This window comes from Podarcis muralis, chromosome 10 (assembly GCF_964188315.1).
Source record: "Podarcis muralis chromosome 10, rPodMur119.hap1.1, whole genome shotgun sequence".
NCBI classification, from domain to species: Eukaryota; Metazoa; Chordata; class Lepidosauria; order Squamata; family Lacertidae; genus Podarcis; species Podarcis muralis.
The window spans coordinates 40,911,812-40,928,540 of NC_135664.1; the positions used below are offsets into that span (position 1 = coordinate 40,911,812).

Consider the following 16,729-nt stretch of genomic DNA (forward strand, 5'->3'; position numbering starts at 1 on the left):
TCATGCTATAATGCAGTCAACTCTGACAATACCATCACTAAAAGCATTTTTGTCTGTTGAAAATGTGATTTTAATAGATATTCTTTATCTTACATAAGAGCACAATACATACACCACATTCTATAGAAACCCCAGATGATGCTAGAATAGGTATGATGGGCAGAAAATTATGGACCTCAATACTGTTTCCCCCCACCCCCCAAACTGCAAGACAGACATTACCCATGCCAAGCTGGCATTACACTGGCCACATGGAAAGCAGAGATATCAGAAAGGTGGTCAAGGCAAAGAAGTAGGGTAAGAAAATAAAAGAAATTTTGAGAAATACAGAAGTTAGAAGTTGGGATCAAAATATGCTCCCATGAGTTATTTACATTTTTGCGTGATATCTTAAGAAATAAGAAGTTTCCATCTTCAAATGAAGAAATGGGTCAAGAAAGTAGTAGCTTAAAGACTGCAGTTACAGCCAGAGCTAAGAAGCCTAATTGTAAATACCTTAGCAACCAATTGACCTGCACTGTTAACATCTCATTTTATGCAGAGGATTTATTTATTTATTTTTAAGATCCAAGTTATTTTAAAATGTATTCCGATACTGGATAATACGTAGCACAAGACAGACAAGGTACACATACACCCAAAATTACTGTTTGTTTTGCTAGCTTCCTGCTTCAGTGGTACTTAACTTTGCAAGTACAAACACATTAATGATGCATCTAACCGACTCTGATAACAATTACATTTATCAGAGGCTTTTTAAAAACAAAAGAAATATTATGAACACTAATGTGGCATGGCCTATGAATACAGGTCGAGAGGGGGGAAATCCAATATTTCACTACAGCTGTTAGGTTGATGAAAATCAAAGTGTTCTAATCGGGCTTCATTTAAAAAAAAATGATTGTCACAATTGAAAAGTGAACAAAAGAACACAGCAAAACAAACTGTACAAAGGCAAAGTAGAATAACAAAATATTTTACTAAAACATAAGATTTACAGAAGATTTTTCAGACAAGCCATACAAAATGGTCACAAGCTTTTTTTTTCTTTTCTTGAAGGGAGGGTTTTTACACTTGACAGCAGAATCACAATATTATTAGTGATGGATGTTTAATGTTCCCATTTTTGTTCAAACAGCCAAGCTTGTCCATCTACAGCGTCTAAGTTAGACTTGGCTAGAGGGCATATTCTAGAGTATAACTGGTTAGCTGCTTTAACCGATACAATTAGCATCACCATAAAAAAGGGAGGAAGAGCCCACACAATTAGAACAAAAATCCCTGCAGCTAACCCTGACTACTTTCATTCACAGTGCTTACACTTAACTCATGATGGGGAAAACTTATTAAAAGCAGAGATGTGCTACTGCTTTTAAACAATTTCACAAACAATCCCGATGATACTTCTAGCCTCTGCTCATGCGGAACAGGAGTGAATTAGGACAAGACACAGATTTGCTAGTATGCATTTAAATCACCAAAGAACTGATGTCTGGGTTTTATTCTGTAATGTTTTCTAAGACTGTGTCCATTAAATGCAAAAAAAAAGGGAAAAAAAAGAAAAAAGGAAGAGGTCTTGGCAGAACAGGAAAAAGTGATGCACACTGATTCAGAGCACATTTTAAATATTATTCATGGCATATAGCCTAGTCCATGCTCTGGCTGAAAAGAGAAAAGAAATATGTATTAGACAACAAAGCATCTAACTTCAGAATTCTCTACTCCCTCCCACCTTTCTTGCCCAAAACTCGTTAGAATACTGGCTATTCCTGAGGACTACATATAATAAAATGAATCAAGTGCCAAATGTTCCATAGTTTTGCACCCTCATCTTTATAGAGCTATAGAGGCATTTACAAATTCACATCAATAATGCGACACTTACAACCAACATATGGTACATTGATTGTGTGACTCTTATGCACATCAGATGCAAAGGCAGTACCTGCTTACAATAGACAACTTATCAACCAATAGGTTTCTCACTTGATAGTTTCCACACATAAATCTATGTACACACTCGTACAAGAAAACTGAAAAAGTCAACTAGAGGTCAGACTTGGCCATCAGCCCATGATGATGCCTGCACTCATAGACTAGAAAGTAGGCTTCCAAGACTGCACAAGTTACATGGCCAAGATGTGACCTTTGAAATGCAAATAGCAGCTTTGGGGAGGGAATTTTCCTTGGCACTGTACAGGAAGAGAAACTGTTAAACCTCCCCTGTGCCTTCTCCCTTTGCAAAGTCTCCCCATGGCAATTTCTTCACAGAACAAAAACTATGTGCACAAATTGCATGCACATCATTAATAATTCATCTCTTTTGTCCCCAAGACTTAAAAGGCTGGACGTATTTTATATTTACAGTATTTGAGTTATTGTATGTATGACTTGGAGTGATTCTTACAAAGATTTATTTTTGTAAGATACTTGAGGTGTCTGCATTTGGGATCAAAAGCAGGACAAGAATTTTATACATAACTCAATTTTCTTTAGTCTACAGTAAGGGCACACTACCTGTTTCTATGGCTTGGGCTTCATTGGTCTTCCACTGCTCAGCTACATCATTTGCTAGTGGATCATCTGGGTTGGGAGCACTTAACAAAGCCTGGATTGATAGCAGAACTGTACGGATCTGCAGAGCTGGAGACCATTTGTCTGAGGAAGCAAGTTAGAGAGTACTAAAGCAATATTTCAAACACAAAACACACACCCCTTAAAAGATAACTGAAATATGAAATAATCTTCCAACTATTTTAATAATCTGAAAAATGCATGGAAGAAAAAGATATGTCATGCTTATCATGGCTCCAAAATACTTACCTTTCAAAATATCTAAACATATTCTTCCCAATTTGTCTACGTTAGGATGATAAATTTTGGTCATGAAACGTACTTTCGGAGCTGCCATTGGATATTCTTCTGGAAGGAATAGTTCAAGTTTAAATGTCCCACCCTCAAAGGGAGAATCCTGTGGGCCTGCAATGACCACATGAAAATAACGTGCGTTGCTTTCATCTGGCTCCGCTTTTATTCCAGGAACAGGTTCTGCCAGCAAGCGCTGGGTTTCCTGAAAGAGAGAGAAAACCAAAGTGGAACACACACACATACTATTCCTCCAAGAGGTTAGCTATCCATGGACAAAGGAAGTATACAAGTTGTTGTCCTCCCAGTACATTTTACCAAACCCTCAGAGTATTAACTTCCCATCTGGTGAATCAGACATCAATAAACCAAGAAGTCTGAAGAAGCAGGCATGCTGTATTAACCCAGCACCAAGAACTGCAAACACTTCCCCTTCCTATATTCCATTATGTAAGCAAACAGGTCCTGCTATCACTTAGTAAATTTAGTTTCATATTGCTATATTTAGATGAGGTTGAAGTGCAGTATCATTCTATCATGTTGTGATGTCTCTATCAGCAGGAAAAATAAATAACCAGGAAAGATCACACGGCAGTTCACAACATAAAAATACAAAATGAAAACACAAAATACACAATAAAACAAAAACACAACCAATAACCCCACTTCCAAATGTTTTGCCTGACACCGAAAGATATACAAATCATAGAACTGTGGACTTGGAAAGGACCCCAAGGCAGGGTTCAAAATTAGCAGGGGGCCAGGTGCATTTTACACCTAAAGGTTCTCCATTTGTGAGCACCTCAAAAAGTCTGAGTGCCATTTTTTGCGACTGGCTGACACTCAAGGATTACTGAAATGTATGTACTTTGGAGCCTTGAAGTATATGTTAAGAATAGACAATATGTTAAGGAGTAGAGTGCTTCGAAAACTAAAGTATGGTACCAATATTTTTATTGTAAACACCAAATTAAACATGTATTAACAATTTCTAATAAAAATGTGTCACTTATGTGAATTGTGTATTAGTTCCTGCTTATCAAAATAATAAAAAGTGTTGTCACCCCCAAGTGCCAACTAGACATTCTGTTTTGGCACCCACAGCCCAGGTCTCAGAAGCCATTTGGCTCCTAGCTTTTCTCAGTTTCTAACATTACCCCAAGGGTAATCTAGTCCAACCCGCAGCAATGCAGGCAAGCGCCCCTGGGGAGGGAATTCCACAAACAGGGAGCCACCGCAGAAAAGACCTGTTCTCCTGTTGCCATCCTCTTGTGGAAGAGGCACACACAAAATAGCCTCACATGATGATTGCAGGGTCTGGATCCGTTCATATGGGGAGAGGTGGTCCTGAGCTGTTTAAGGCTTTATAGATCAAAACCAACACTTTGAACTGGGCCCGGAAACAACAGAATTTAGGCTATCCCTGTCCAGATAGGAGCACAGCTGGGCCACCAGCTGAAACTGATGGAAGGCACTCCCTGCCACTGAGGCCACCTGAACCTCAAGCAAAGGATCCAGGAGTACCCTCAAGCTACATACCCAGGCCTTCAGAGGGAGTGTAACCAACCCCATCAAGAGCAGGCAACATCCCATCCATCTGGTCTAGGGAAGGACCCACTAACAGTGCCTCAGTCTTGTCTGGATTGAGCTTCAGTTTGTTGGCTGTCATCCAGTCCATTACCGAGACAAGACAACAGTAAGGAGGAGTAGATCTGTGTGTCATCAGCACGTTGCTGACAACATACTCCAAAACTCCAGATAACCTTGCTCTGCAGCAATTTCATGCCACTACAAATCAGTTCACTACAAGATGCAAATATAGTAATGATAGTGTTGATAACAGTGAGATTGTGTTTGGCTGCATTACTAAACAAGCAACCTTGGATTGGTATCAAAAAATACAGAATATCTTCAGCTATTTGGTGCAGAATTGTGATCTGGGAATCTGCCAAGCACATCACTCCTGCAATGTTTAGACAACGTGGTCTGAATTCTCTTGCTTCCTCCATCTTCTGAATCAAGGGACATGAATGTCTGAAAACTACCCACACAAAAGCAAGGCACATTAATTGTGGAAAACCTGTTTCAATTCATATAAACCTTTTTCTGATGTCCATGAAGTTTAAAATGAAACTTCAGTATTTCAGGCTATGAATTATGTTTCAGACAATGGTTTTGTCTAGAGAAATAAGCTTTAGCTGAAGGGGAGAGGAGGGGAAGGGAAACTCATTCACTGATGGATGGACACTGTTAAAAGTCAGGCATTGACTATTACTTCTATAAAGGATCAGGCTGCAAGTCTGAATAGCAGCACAATCTACGGTAAATATGTTTACTCAAAATAAGTCTCACTATGTTCTATGGGGCTCATTCCCTAATGAGCTTAGGACTGCAGATTCAGTATAGCAGAAGTGTTCATTATTTTTAGAATACCCAGATCCATTGCTATTTCTTAAGTTACATCAACAGGATATTTGCTTCCCAGGCCTGTCTCAAAGAGTCCCCAAACAGTTTCAAGCAGTTCTTGTCTACTCAGAGATAAGTCCTATTGACTTCAATGGAGCTTATGCTCAGATGCAGTAAGTGTGCATTAGTTTGCACCCTGAGACTAAGAAGTAAAAACTTATTAGATACTTATCAAACCTTTATTAGGCATTATACAAATAAAACCATAAAAGAGAAATAAGATATAAAAGCCTTAAAATATATATAAGAAGGCAGCAGTTGGTTACATACATATATATATATATGCATATAGAGTCAGTGGTTTTCCTTGTTAACCTGCTCCTTGGAGAACTGCTACCAAAAACTCGGCTACCCCCGCCGTTACCCTTTGGTCAACGTCGGATAGGCAGAATCCCACACATTCACCTTGCTGGGGTTCCGGACCACCCAAAAGAGGGGACAGCACGCGTTGACGGAGCGTACTGTACAATGGGCAGTGAAAGAGAATATGCTCTACGGTGTCCGGGACATTCATAGAACATCTGCAGAATCTTTTGTTTCTAGGAATGTTTTGATATCTTCCCCTGACAAATGCTGAGGGAAAAACATTCAAACGGGCCAGCATAAAAGCCCTACGTTGGGCTGGGATTATTAATTTAGTGACGTAATTGGCTCTGCTATCTAAGATATTTAAATCATAGAATATGGGGGAGCAAATTTTGTTTACAGCTGCCATAATATTTTGTCTCTCGACATCCTTTAGTCTAGTTAGGATATTATGAAAAATGTATTGCTCATTAGAATTGTACAGGGGCTCCAGCTCGATGCCTAAAGATTCAATCTTTTTTTCGAGGTACTGATACCATCTTGATTTATAGGAGTCTTTGAGCAAATCAGCGAGCAGACTTGATGGAGGGCAGCGAAAATGGCAGCGTAACCAGTACTTTATTGAGGTGGACCAGGCCCAATATTCCATTGTGTGTATGCCTATTTCTGCACACATTGTTTCATATTTGATCACAGCTGGGAGTCCAAGTATACGTCTCAGAAAGCTGGAGTGAATCTTTTTTAAATCACTGTTATATGCTTGGACCCATAGCGGGATTCCATAGAATATCTGGGATTGCACTTTTGTTTGGAATATCTGATTGGCCGCAGGAATAAATTGATTGCCTTTCTGATAATAAAAACGGGCAACTGCTGATGAGGTGCACTTTGCCTGTTTTATGGCATTTGTGCGATGATTTGCCCACCCTAAATTGCTCTGGAATAAGATTCCCAGATACCTATAGATTTTCACTTGTTGGATTTCTTGCCCTCTTATTTTCCATTTCTCTAATTTCCAGCCATTCGAGAAGACCAAAATTTTTGTCTTCTCGTAATTTATAGAGAGTTTGTTACATTCGCAGTAAAGGATCAGAGAAGATATAAGACGTTTCAGACCCAAGCTCGTTAATGATAGTAGAACAGCATCGTCTGCGTATAATAACAGAGGAACTGGTTTCTGATTAAGTTTAGGGGCATGTGATTCTATTTTTTGAAGGTGATCTGGCAAGTCTGATAAAAATAAATTAAATAGAAAGGGGGCAAGAATACACCCTTGTTTTACCCCTTTCGAGTTTGGGATGTCTGATGAAAGGTGACCTTTGGTGTTAAGTTTGACTTGACAGATATTGGAAGAGTATAGATTTTGTATTAGAATCAATAAGCGCTGATCAATTTTTAGTTCTGCGAGTTTCCTCCACAGCTTTGGGCGGTCAATTGAGTCGAATGCACCACGAAAATCTACAAAAGCAGCATATATCTTAGATTGCCTTTGAGATCTGTATTTTTCAACCAAATGCATAAGTATAAGACAGTGGTCTAATGTAGAGCAACCTTTGGAGAAACCTATTTGTTCTTTCCCTGGTAAATTTAGATTTTTCATCCAGGTAAGGAGTTTAGATAGAAGGTGCTTAGCGTAGATTTTCCCTATCACTGATAATAGGCTTATCGGTCTATAATTCCTTGGTTCTTTTGGGTCGCCATTTTTAAAGATTGGGATAATTATTGATCGTAACCATATCTCAGGTATAATCCCATATTTATCTATGAGAGTAAACAATTGAGCTAAGGGTTCTGCCCACCAATCTATATAGGTCTTGAATAATTCTATTGGTAGACCGTCTTTTTAAAAACTTATTTTTTGTTTTGTTACAGTGTTAACAACAAAAGCTAAGATATACTTAAGATACTGTGAGTTGCAATAACTTGTAGCTCCATATCTGACACTGAGTCTCGGACTCAAAAGAGCTGCTTTTCCTCATAGCACTTGTGCCAGGCCCAGTGGATTTGTGTCTTATATCTGAACAGTGACTCTCACACAGGTCATGAACTGTTTTGGAAAGTCCCCTTGGTTTCACAAACAGTCTTCCTTGTGGCAAGGAGACTGATATTGAAGGAAAGAAGTCTATACATTGGTACCTCGGGTTAAGTACTTAATTCGTTCCGGAGCTCCGTTCTTAACCTGAAACTGTTCTTAACCTGAAGCACCACTTTAGCTAATGGGGCCTCCTGCTGCCGCCGCACCGCCAGAGCACAATTTCTGTTCTCATCCTGAAGCAAAGTTCTTAACCTGAGGTACTATTTCTGGGTTAGCGGAGTCTGTAACCTGAAGCGTATGTAACCTGAAGCGTATGTAACCCGAGGTACCACTGTAGTTCCCTTTGACTCATGTAACTAGTGTCACAGTTATTTGGACGCTGGCCTACGTATTTTCCCAGTTATTGTCTGAATAATGCATTTATCAGGCTAAAAATAAATATTCAATTAACTGTCATAAATACTGTATACCAAACTGTACTCAAGCCATTCATGTTCTTAAAGCAGTGAGGGTTAGTTTTAACGAAGTATTTAATATATTCCAACCCCAAGAAAAAAACATGGAGAAAATGCTTTTCTTCATGTACCTCCTAAACTCTCACACGATCCATGTCCCTTCTTTTACTGTCTTCATTAATGAGAGCCTTTTCTCTCTCTCCCTTCCTTCCAATCACTGATTTCAATGACTTTTTCCATAAAAGCCTTTCCTGGCTCACTTTAAGCTCTACATTTTCATCATCCCCTTCCTTCTCTCACTGGTCCATCCTCATGTCCTCTCCTATCAGATTCAGACTGCAAGCCCTCTAGGTGCAGACTGTACAACTTGGTGTTCCACAGCACCAAGCAGTTTGTTGATGCCAACAACCAATGTTAGAGGTGTAGGAAGAACAAGAATGAAGACACTTTTCAATTTCCTGCCGGAACATTCTCTCAGCTTTGCTCACTGCCTTTATGACATCTGATGCCTTCTCTCCACACCTCTTTGTAACTTTTAAAGGAACCAGAGCTATTATTAGATCTCAGCCAGTAGTCAAAAATCATTTAAAGAGATTGAGATTACCAGACACCTGTCATACATGAGTAAAGACAGTTGCAGATCTTATTTCCTGATCATCTGTTCACTTGCTCAGTCATTAGCCCATTTTACTTCTCCTTGCCACTTTAGTCTGAGTCACAAGCCCCACACCTAAATTGTTTCCTCCCAACTCATTTGAGAAAAACTACTGGAGACAGTCTTTCCCTCCCACAACACTGATACTTATATCTGAGACCTAGTCATATTTATTTTGGCATATCTGATTTACAGAATATGTCTCAACATTTTTAGAGTTAAACAAACAAACCAAACTATCCTTCCAAATTGGCACTTCAAAAGAAAAGAAACTTTTGCTACTTTCATGCTGCATAAAGAGGTTTAAAATGCAGCAAGTAGTGAGAGAACAATGTTGGGTAAACTGATGCCAGTTTAGGAGCTATTCAACTTTCTTGCTTGCTGGGCAGGATGGCTGTAGGTCTGCTTTCCTATTTGCATGGGTCTGTTCTTGAGTTCTGACACAGTCTTCACACTTCAAATTGCAATCCTGCTGCAGGACACACTGGAGTAAATGGGCACAGTAACATTTAGGCTAAAAAAACCAGTGAGGCAGCATGTCTGCAGTCATCTTTCTAGATATACTCTACAAAGGCCCCAGAAATGTTGTGATAGGTAGGATACTATTATTGCAACTGAAGTAGAGCGTATCCAAATCTTACATACTGTTATAAAAGTTACTTTCAGAACTCAGGAGGGTATGGAAGAACAGCAAGGTGTTTCTATGTATGGTTTTAATGCCTTCAAATAAATTATAGAGTAGCAGTCCAGCTTGGATCTATTATCACTGAAATCAAATGTGTTAAAAATACTACTGATACTGAAACCCTGCAAGTTCCAGGTCAGTGAACTGTGCCAGTGCTGGCAATTGCTCCAATACAAACTCACTGTACTCATGGCAAAGAAGCCCAAACCTGCTTAGTACACAGTGGAGTGACGCAGCCACGGTCACAAGGCCATTCAGTCCCAAAAGATCTGGGATCAAACAAAGAGAGCAGCAGAACTTTACTAGAAACATCTGTGTGTTGTCACTACAAAGGCAGAAGAAGAGTTTGGATTTGATATCCCGCTTTATCACTACCTGAAGGAGTCTCAAAGCGGCTAACATTCTCCTTTTCCCTTCCTCCCCCACAACACACACTCTGTGAGGTGAGTGGGGCTGAGAGACTTCAGAGAAGTGTGACTAGCCCAAGGTCACCCAGCAGCTGCATGTGGAGGAGCGGAGACACGAACCCAGTTCACCAGATTACAAGTCTACCGCTCTTAACCACTACACCACACTGGCACCCACCACTAAACAGACTAGCTACATAAGACTTGTCACTGAAATGCTAGTTTAGTGGCTTTGAACTATGTACAAACTAGTATAAGGGTAAGGGGACCCCTGACCATTAGGTCCAGTTGTGACCGACTCTGGGGTTGTGGCGCTCATCTCGCTTTACTGGCCGAGGGAGCCGGCGTACAGTTTCCGAGTCATGTGGCCAGCATGACTAAGCCGCTTGTGGCGAACCAGAGCAGCCAATGGAAATGCCGTTTACCTTCCCGCCAGAGTGGTACCTATTTATCTACTTGCACTTTGACGTGCTTTCGAACTGCTAGGTTGGCAGGAGCAGGGACCGAGCAACGGGAGCTCACCCCGTCGCGGGGATTCGAACCGCTGACCTTCCGATCGGCAAGCCGTAGGCTCAGTGGTTTAGACCACAGCGCCACCCGCGTCCCTACAAACTAGTATACAGAAGGCCAAAAGAAAAACTATTCTCAAATAGATTGATATGCTACAGTTTAGTACTGACAAGGATAACAAAAGCTTCTGCCTGGTGTGGCCTGTACAATCAGTGTTAGAAACTGGGATAGAAAAGCTAGAAGCCAAATGCTTCTGGGACCTGGGTTGTGGGCCAAAACAGAATGTCTAGTTGCCATGGGGGAAGGGGTCAGCAACACTTTTTATTTATTATTTTGATAAGCATGAACTAATGCACAATTCACATAAGTGGCAATTGTTAATATCACATTTTTAGCAGAAATTGTTAATACATGTTTAATTAAAGGTGAAGGTAAAGGGACCCCTGAAAATTAAGTCCAGCCGCAAACAACTCTGGGGTTGCGGCGCTCATCTCGCTTTACAGGCCGAGGGAGCCAGCGTTTATCCGCTTCCACAGACAGTTTTTCCAGGTCATGTGGCCAGAATGACTAAGCCTCTTAGTCATGTTTCATTAGGTGTTTACAATAAAAATATTGGTACCATACTTCAGTTTTTAAAACATTCTACTCTTTATTGTTAAATTCCTTAACATATTGTCTATTCTTAACATATACTGTACTTTGAAGCTTCAAAGCACATATATTTCAGTAATCCTTGAGTGTCAGCCAGGCATAAAAAATTGCACTCTGCCTTTTTGAGGTGCCCACAAATGGAGAACCTTTCAGAAAAGGCACTTGCTACTAAAATGATGTGTTCGGGTGAAGGGGCTGAGTTGGTCCAGGATCCATTGGATCCTGAGTGGGTCTCACTGACAACATCAGGCATGATAGTTCTGGCCCCCACTCAATCTTCTGTGGTGGCTACAATGAACAGCAGTGCTGCATGGCCCTGCTGCTCAGCAAAGCCTGTGGGAGTTGGGATTGTGCCTCAAGTCCTTTTGAGAGAGTGCGTTTTTAAAAACTATTTTTTGACTAGAAAGCCTTTTAACAAAAATTAGTGTATATATTGAGTCATTGCTCCATGTTGGATGGGTATTTTGAATTGCAACTACTATTGACTACTTGAGATGGTTAATCAAGGGCTCCATAGATCTCCTTTTGGGCGCTTCCCATGGGGAGGGGATTCCACTGGCAGCTCTCCTTACATTCAGCTGATAGAAGGGGGAGTTTGAGTGCTAAGACTGATGCAAGATCCTGAGGGTGGGGGTTGAACTGCTCTGCCTATTTGCCACTTTCAAAATTATTTGGAGATAGCTGGGAAACTATTTGTCTCTTACTAACATTTCAGTTTCCTGTAAATTTTCAAGACCTGTTTTGTCTCTTCATAAAATTTCGGATTCCTGTAAATTTTCCAACATTGTTTTTGTAACAAGACTCACTTAGGTTTTGCATTTATTTTGTGATTCCATACATGAGCAACACAAGTATACAATCCGTTCAGAAATTAAGAGTTCAAGTTTGATATAAGTTTGGTTTTAGGTTAGAAATCACTTTCTAGGAAATATCAGCTTTCGGTTTCAATTTTTGATAGGCTTGAAATCAATGCCTGGTGAGATCTCCTATCAAGTGGAAAAGCTAAGGCCTTTCATGGTTAGTTGCGCAGTTTCAGTAACTTGTGTAGCTCTTTGTTTCTCCATGTAACAAGGAGCAGAACTGAATCTGAGCTGCATCCCTTTTCACACTTGAGAGTGTATCCCACTGAACTCAGTGTGAGTGAACTCAGTATTTCCAAGTCAAATGGGTATGTAGAATAAAAATAAGGTAAATACACAATGAATTTACTCATACTATAGTGAACATTTCTCTCAGCATACTGACTGTAGAACATTACATGTTTTTCCTTCAATAAAACTGAGGTAAATCAATGCCAAGTTTCCCATTAATACCCTAAGAGGCCTGCTGGATCAGACATATAGTCCATCTAGTTCAGCATCCTGTTTCTGACAGTGGCCAACCAGATGCCTCTGCAAAGCTCACAAGCAGAACATGTCCACAAAAGCCCTCGCACTGTTGCTCATTCAACTACTTAATCCTAAACATGTTTACTCCATGTTCCACAGACCTCAGTGGGACCTAACCCCCTGCTTAAGTACAATTTAGGGTTGCAAGTTGGCTGGAGCTTTCAACAATATAAATTTAGCAGCAATTCTTTGCACAACTAAGAACTGAGTACAATGTCTCAATCATACAAATCTTTTCCACTGCAACACTTACTGGAATCCAAGGCAACTGATTGAAAACACAGCCTTGTGACCTTTTCAGAGCACTGTTAAGATCATGTAACCCATAATCTGAAAACTCAGAATTACATATCAAGGGTGTACTGCTGAAAGTGTAGCAGTGATAGTATCAACACACGAAGGATGTTAGTTCTGGAAGCTCTTTCTCTTAAATCAGATACTTCCTGTTTTTAACTTTTAAGCTACATGTGAAAAGATAAATCGATACAATTTCATGCCCATTTTTTGTGCTCCATAATATGCCAAACACGATAGCACCCAAAAACTCAAGAGAAATATGTGCATATGTGTTTTATCTGGCAGCATGAAATCAAAACATTCTGGGCCAAATCCAGTGTTTTTCATACCTGTAGAAATGAATGGACCTAACTAACCTAGGTCTGTTCATTTTATTTATTACATTGATACCCCACCTTTCTTCCAGGGTGTTCAAATGTGCACAGTTCAGCCCTCTCACAATTTCATCCTGACAACTACCTTGAGAGGCAGGCTAGGCGGAGAGACAGCGACTAGCCCATGGCCACCCAGTGAGTTGGGGACCAGAACCCTCGTCTCCCAGGTCCAACATTCTAGCTACTATGTACCACGTTGGCGCCAATGGGCCTACTCTGATTCAACGGATGCAACCCTCTCCCTTAAAAAAAGGGCACTGCAACAAAACCTAGCTCGCATTTGGGAAGGGGAGAGAGACTTGGCTAAGCCCATTTACTTCGGCCAGCGCTCTTGGGAACCACCACCGTGAGCCAGCAGCGGACTCTGCTGCTGCCTGAGAGCCGACGCGAGGCTTAGGCAAAGCTGCGCCTGCCATGCGGGTGTCGTGCGCCGCTTCCCACCAGCTTGCCTGGGCCACCGCCAGGTCTCGCCCGCCTAGTTCGTGCGAGCTAGAGAGAGAGAGAGAGAGAGCCCGCCCCGGCCGCCTCCCTTCGCCCCGCCGCGGCTCAGCAGAGGCAGGGGCGCCGGCTGCAGCGGCGGAGAGGGCGGGGACCAGCGCCGTGACTCGCGCGGCTCAGAACCCAGGCCCGGAAGGTGGCGGGGGGGGGGGCGCCTTCCATCCGCCCTGCTTGCGGCTCCCATTCATTCCCGGCAGGCAGATGCTCGCAAGGCGCCGCCGCCCCTCAGGCGCGCACCGGCTGGTCCCTCCCGCGATGGCTGCTGCTGTTGTCGCCACCAGGCCGGCCTCGCCCCCCGCGCCCTGCAGCGGCGGAGGAAGGAAGGAGGGCGAAGTCGCCGCCTGCCTGCCTGCCCCGCTCACCGGAAGCGCCGCGCTGCCCTCAGCGCTTTCCTCGGGGCTCCGGCGGCCCCGGGCCTGGGCGTGAGGCCCGGCGAGGCCTGCGCGCAGCTTGAGGGCCGAGCGGGGCAAGGGGGTGGGGACAGGCCGGAGGAGGAAGGGGAGCGGGTACCTTGATGATCCTGCGGGGCAGCCCGGCCATCTTGTCTTATTGGGATTCAGGCTCCGCTGGGTCTCGGCTCCGCTCGGGGCTTACGCACTACCGGAAGGAGCTCTGCGCTTCACTTCCCCTGACGTCACCGGCAGCGCCTCCCGAGGCCCGCTGGGAAGTGTAGTCCCGGCGCCAGGAGGCGCGGACAGGTTTGCCCTCCTGGCCGCACCTACCGAATTAACACAGGTGCCTCGTTTCAGGAGCTTCCGTGGAGGGCAGAGCGCCCTTCGCCAGAGACACACGACGCGTTAGCCATAGAAGAATGTTGATTTAAACATTGCCGCGCCAAGAACCTGAGTTCTGTGAGAAATTTTTTTGCCTGTCTTCCCTTATTTTATGTATTTTATCCTGCTTCTGTTACTCATGGAAAATGCATTGAGCTAAGCAAGACGACGATGACTATATCGTAGATCGCCTTACACTTTCAAATCCGTCTTCGCGGCCTTAAGAACTAGAACTTTGCCTTCTTAAAGTGAAAACTAAGGTTTGCAGGATGCTAAATTTGGCAATTTGGAGTAAATGCCACACGCTCTAGCTGCTGCTAGCAGCTAGGAATGTTTTATAAAGAGAAAGAAACAGTCAGAACTCTGATCACCAAGTAAAAAGAAGGCAGCTAAAATGTAAGTAGGCAGGGACAATGATTAGTAAGGTCCATAGACCTCATCTGCGTGTCTATGTTCTGATTGGGACATGATTCATTTGATGCAGACTGCTGTGGTTTGCTCCAAAATGAGGAACAAACCAAGATCTTCCCCCATGACCTAATGACCTATGTTATATGCAATTACATGCTTCCAGCTTCGACCCAGAACACACTACAAGCTACAGTCCTATGCATGCTTACTTGAGAATAAATTGAACTCAGAGGGACTATTAATGACATCAGGCTATTTGACTTTTATTGGCAGACTGTGGGCTTTTTTGTTTTCAGATTTTCTACTGTCATGGCTTTTTAATTAGGTCATAAGGAGAATGCTGTGGCATTCATTTTCAAAATATGTAAGAGGGTTACAGCATTTTATATATCCTCTCAACATCAGCTGACTACCACCTATGTAAAGCAACAGAATTATACAGAGATCATATCTATCTTCAATCAATGTATAAACAAACCTCACAATAAAACTTGTGCATCAGTTAATGCACAAAAATGGAAGATACAAAATTCTTGAATATCTCTTCTGACAGGTAGGAAAACATGGTTACATTTGTTTAGGTAAGATTTGTACTCATATATTCATAGATCTCAACAAAAAAAAGCTATAGTTTCTGTAGCAATCTTATTTGCATCGGGGAGAGGGGGAAAGTGCAATGTTCAAATGATTAAACTATATATCAGATTAATCAGCTCTTTCTGGATATCTCAATGTTAGTTACAAAATAATAAGGCATGCCATACTGTTTCCATTCCCTCTGAACCACAGGGACAGAGTAGGATATTGCCATGTCCTATCCAAAAGAGCTGAAAGTGTCACATTGAAACGTGCAAGAGTGGAATTTTGAAACATTTGGTTTGTTTACAGAGGTAGGGTAAAAGCCAAATGACAAAGGTGAGCTGGACTTATTGGCTACTGAAAGCAAATATTGAAAGTCTGTATCATTGATACACAGACTAACACAAGATCTAGCCTTGGCAAAACCATGTGAACAATGCTGTGATTGAGAGAAGACCAGAACGCCAATTTAGCAACTTAGCATCTTCACCCATAAACTTACATACTGATCTAAACAAAACCAACAATACAAAAGAGTTGGTACGGGTGATGCAGGACACATATTAGCAGCTGAAATAACATGCATATAGTTAGTTTGAGAGACAGCTACAAGTCCTTCATTCAGCTATACCCAAATACAAATTAAAGGAAATAAAGAACTCTATGCAGCTAGGCTGCCCAGATGAAAAAGAGGACAGAGTTCCTGCACTTATGTGCAGAAGAGGTGATTTTAGTAGCTTTAGTTTGCATGGCAACAAGTTACAACTCCTGAAATTCCCGCTTCTGCGTAACTTTGAAAGCTGCAAGCATCCTGTTCTCTTTTCTATCTCTTCCTTGAGGGTGTGCCAGAGGAAAAGGAGAGAGGAGGAGTGTGTGAACTGAAGGTTTGTTGCAGCTCATTCCTGTCAAGTTAAACAATGGTCTGAATTCAGCCTGTGCAAATTTGTGTTCTGGATTTCTTACAGTAGTTGTATTCCAAAAACAGCCCAATTCACCCTATGCATTAATTTGATATCTGAATCAAGTCTATATAAAACTTAAGCCAGGTGACATTCAAAACAATAGTAGTAAATTAGTGATAACACAATTTTGCTGCTTTCTTCAGTACTCTGGGAAAGCGTTTTAGCTCAATGGTAGAGCATCTGTTTTGCATACCCAAGGTACCAGGTTCAGTCCCTAGATAGGGCTGAAACCCTGGAGAGCCACTTAATATCAGTGCAGACAATACTAAGCTAGATTAGCTAGATGAACCAATGGCTTGACTCTATATAAGGCAATTTTCTATGTTCCACAGTAGATCAGGATCGATAATTAAGTACAAAAGTTGACTAGACTTCTACTCCTTGAGTAGTTGTGTGAAGGAGGAAATTCCAG

General features: G+C 41.9%; 1 protein-coding gene across 1 annotated transcript; it reads right to left on the reverse strand.

Moving 5' to 3' along the window:
* Positions 1–960: 960 nt before the first annotated feature.
* Positions 961–14,252, reverse strand: UBE2N (ubiquitin conjugating enzyme E2 N). Its single transcript, XM_028747510.2, has 4 exons — positions 14,103–14,252; positions 2,824–3,070; positions 2,518–2,658; positions 961–1,662 (listed from the first exon to the last, which is right to left on the reverse strand). The coding sequence occupies exons 1-4, from the start codon at positions 14,130–14,132 to the stop codon at positions 1,622–1,624; spliced, it is 459 nt and encodes a 152-aa protein (XP_028603343.1). The 5' UTR covers positions 14,133–14,252; the 3' UTR covers positions 961–1,621.
* Between the last annotated feature and the right edge of the window lie 2,477 nt (positions 14,253–16,729).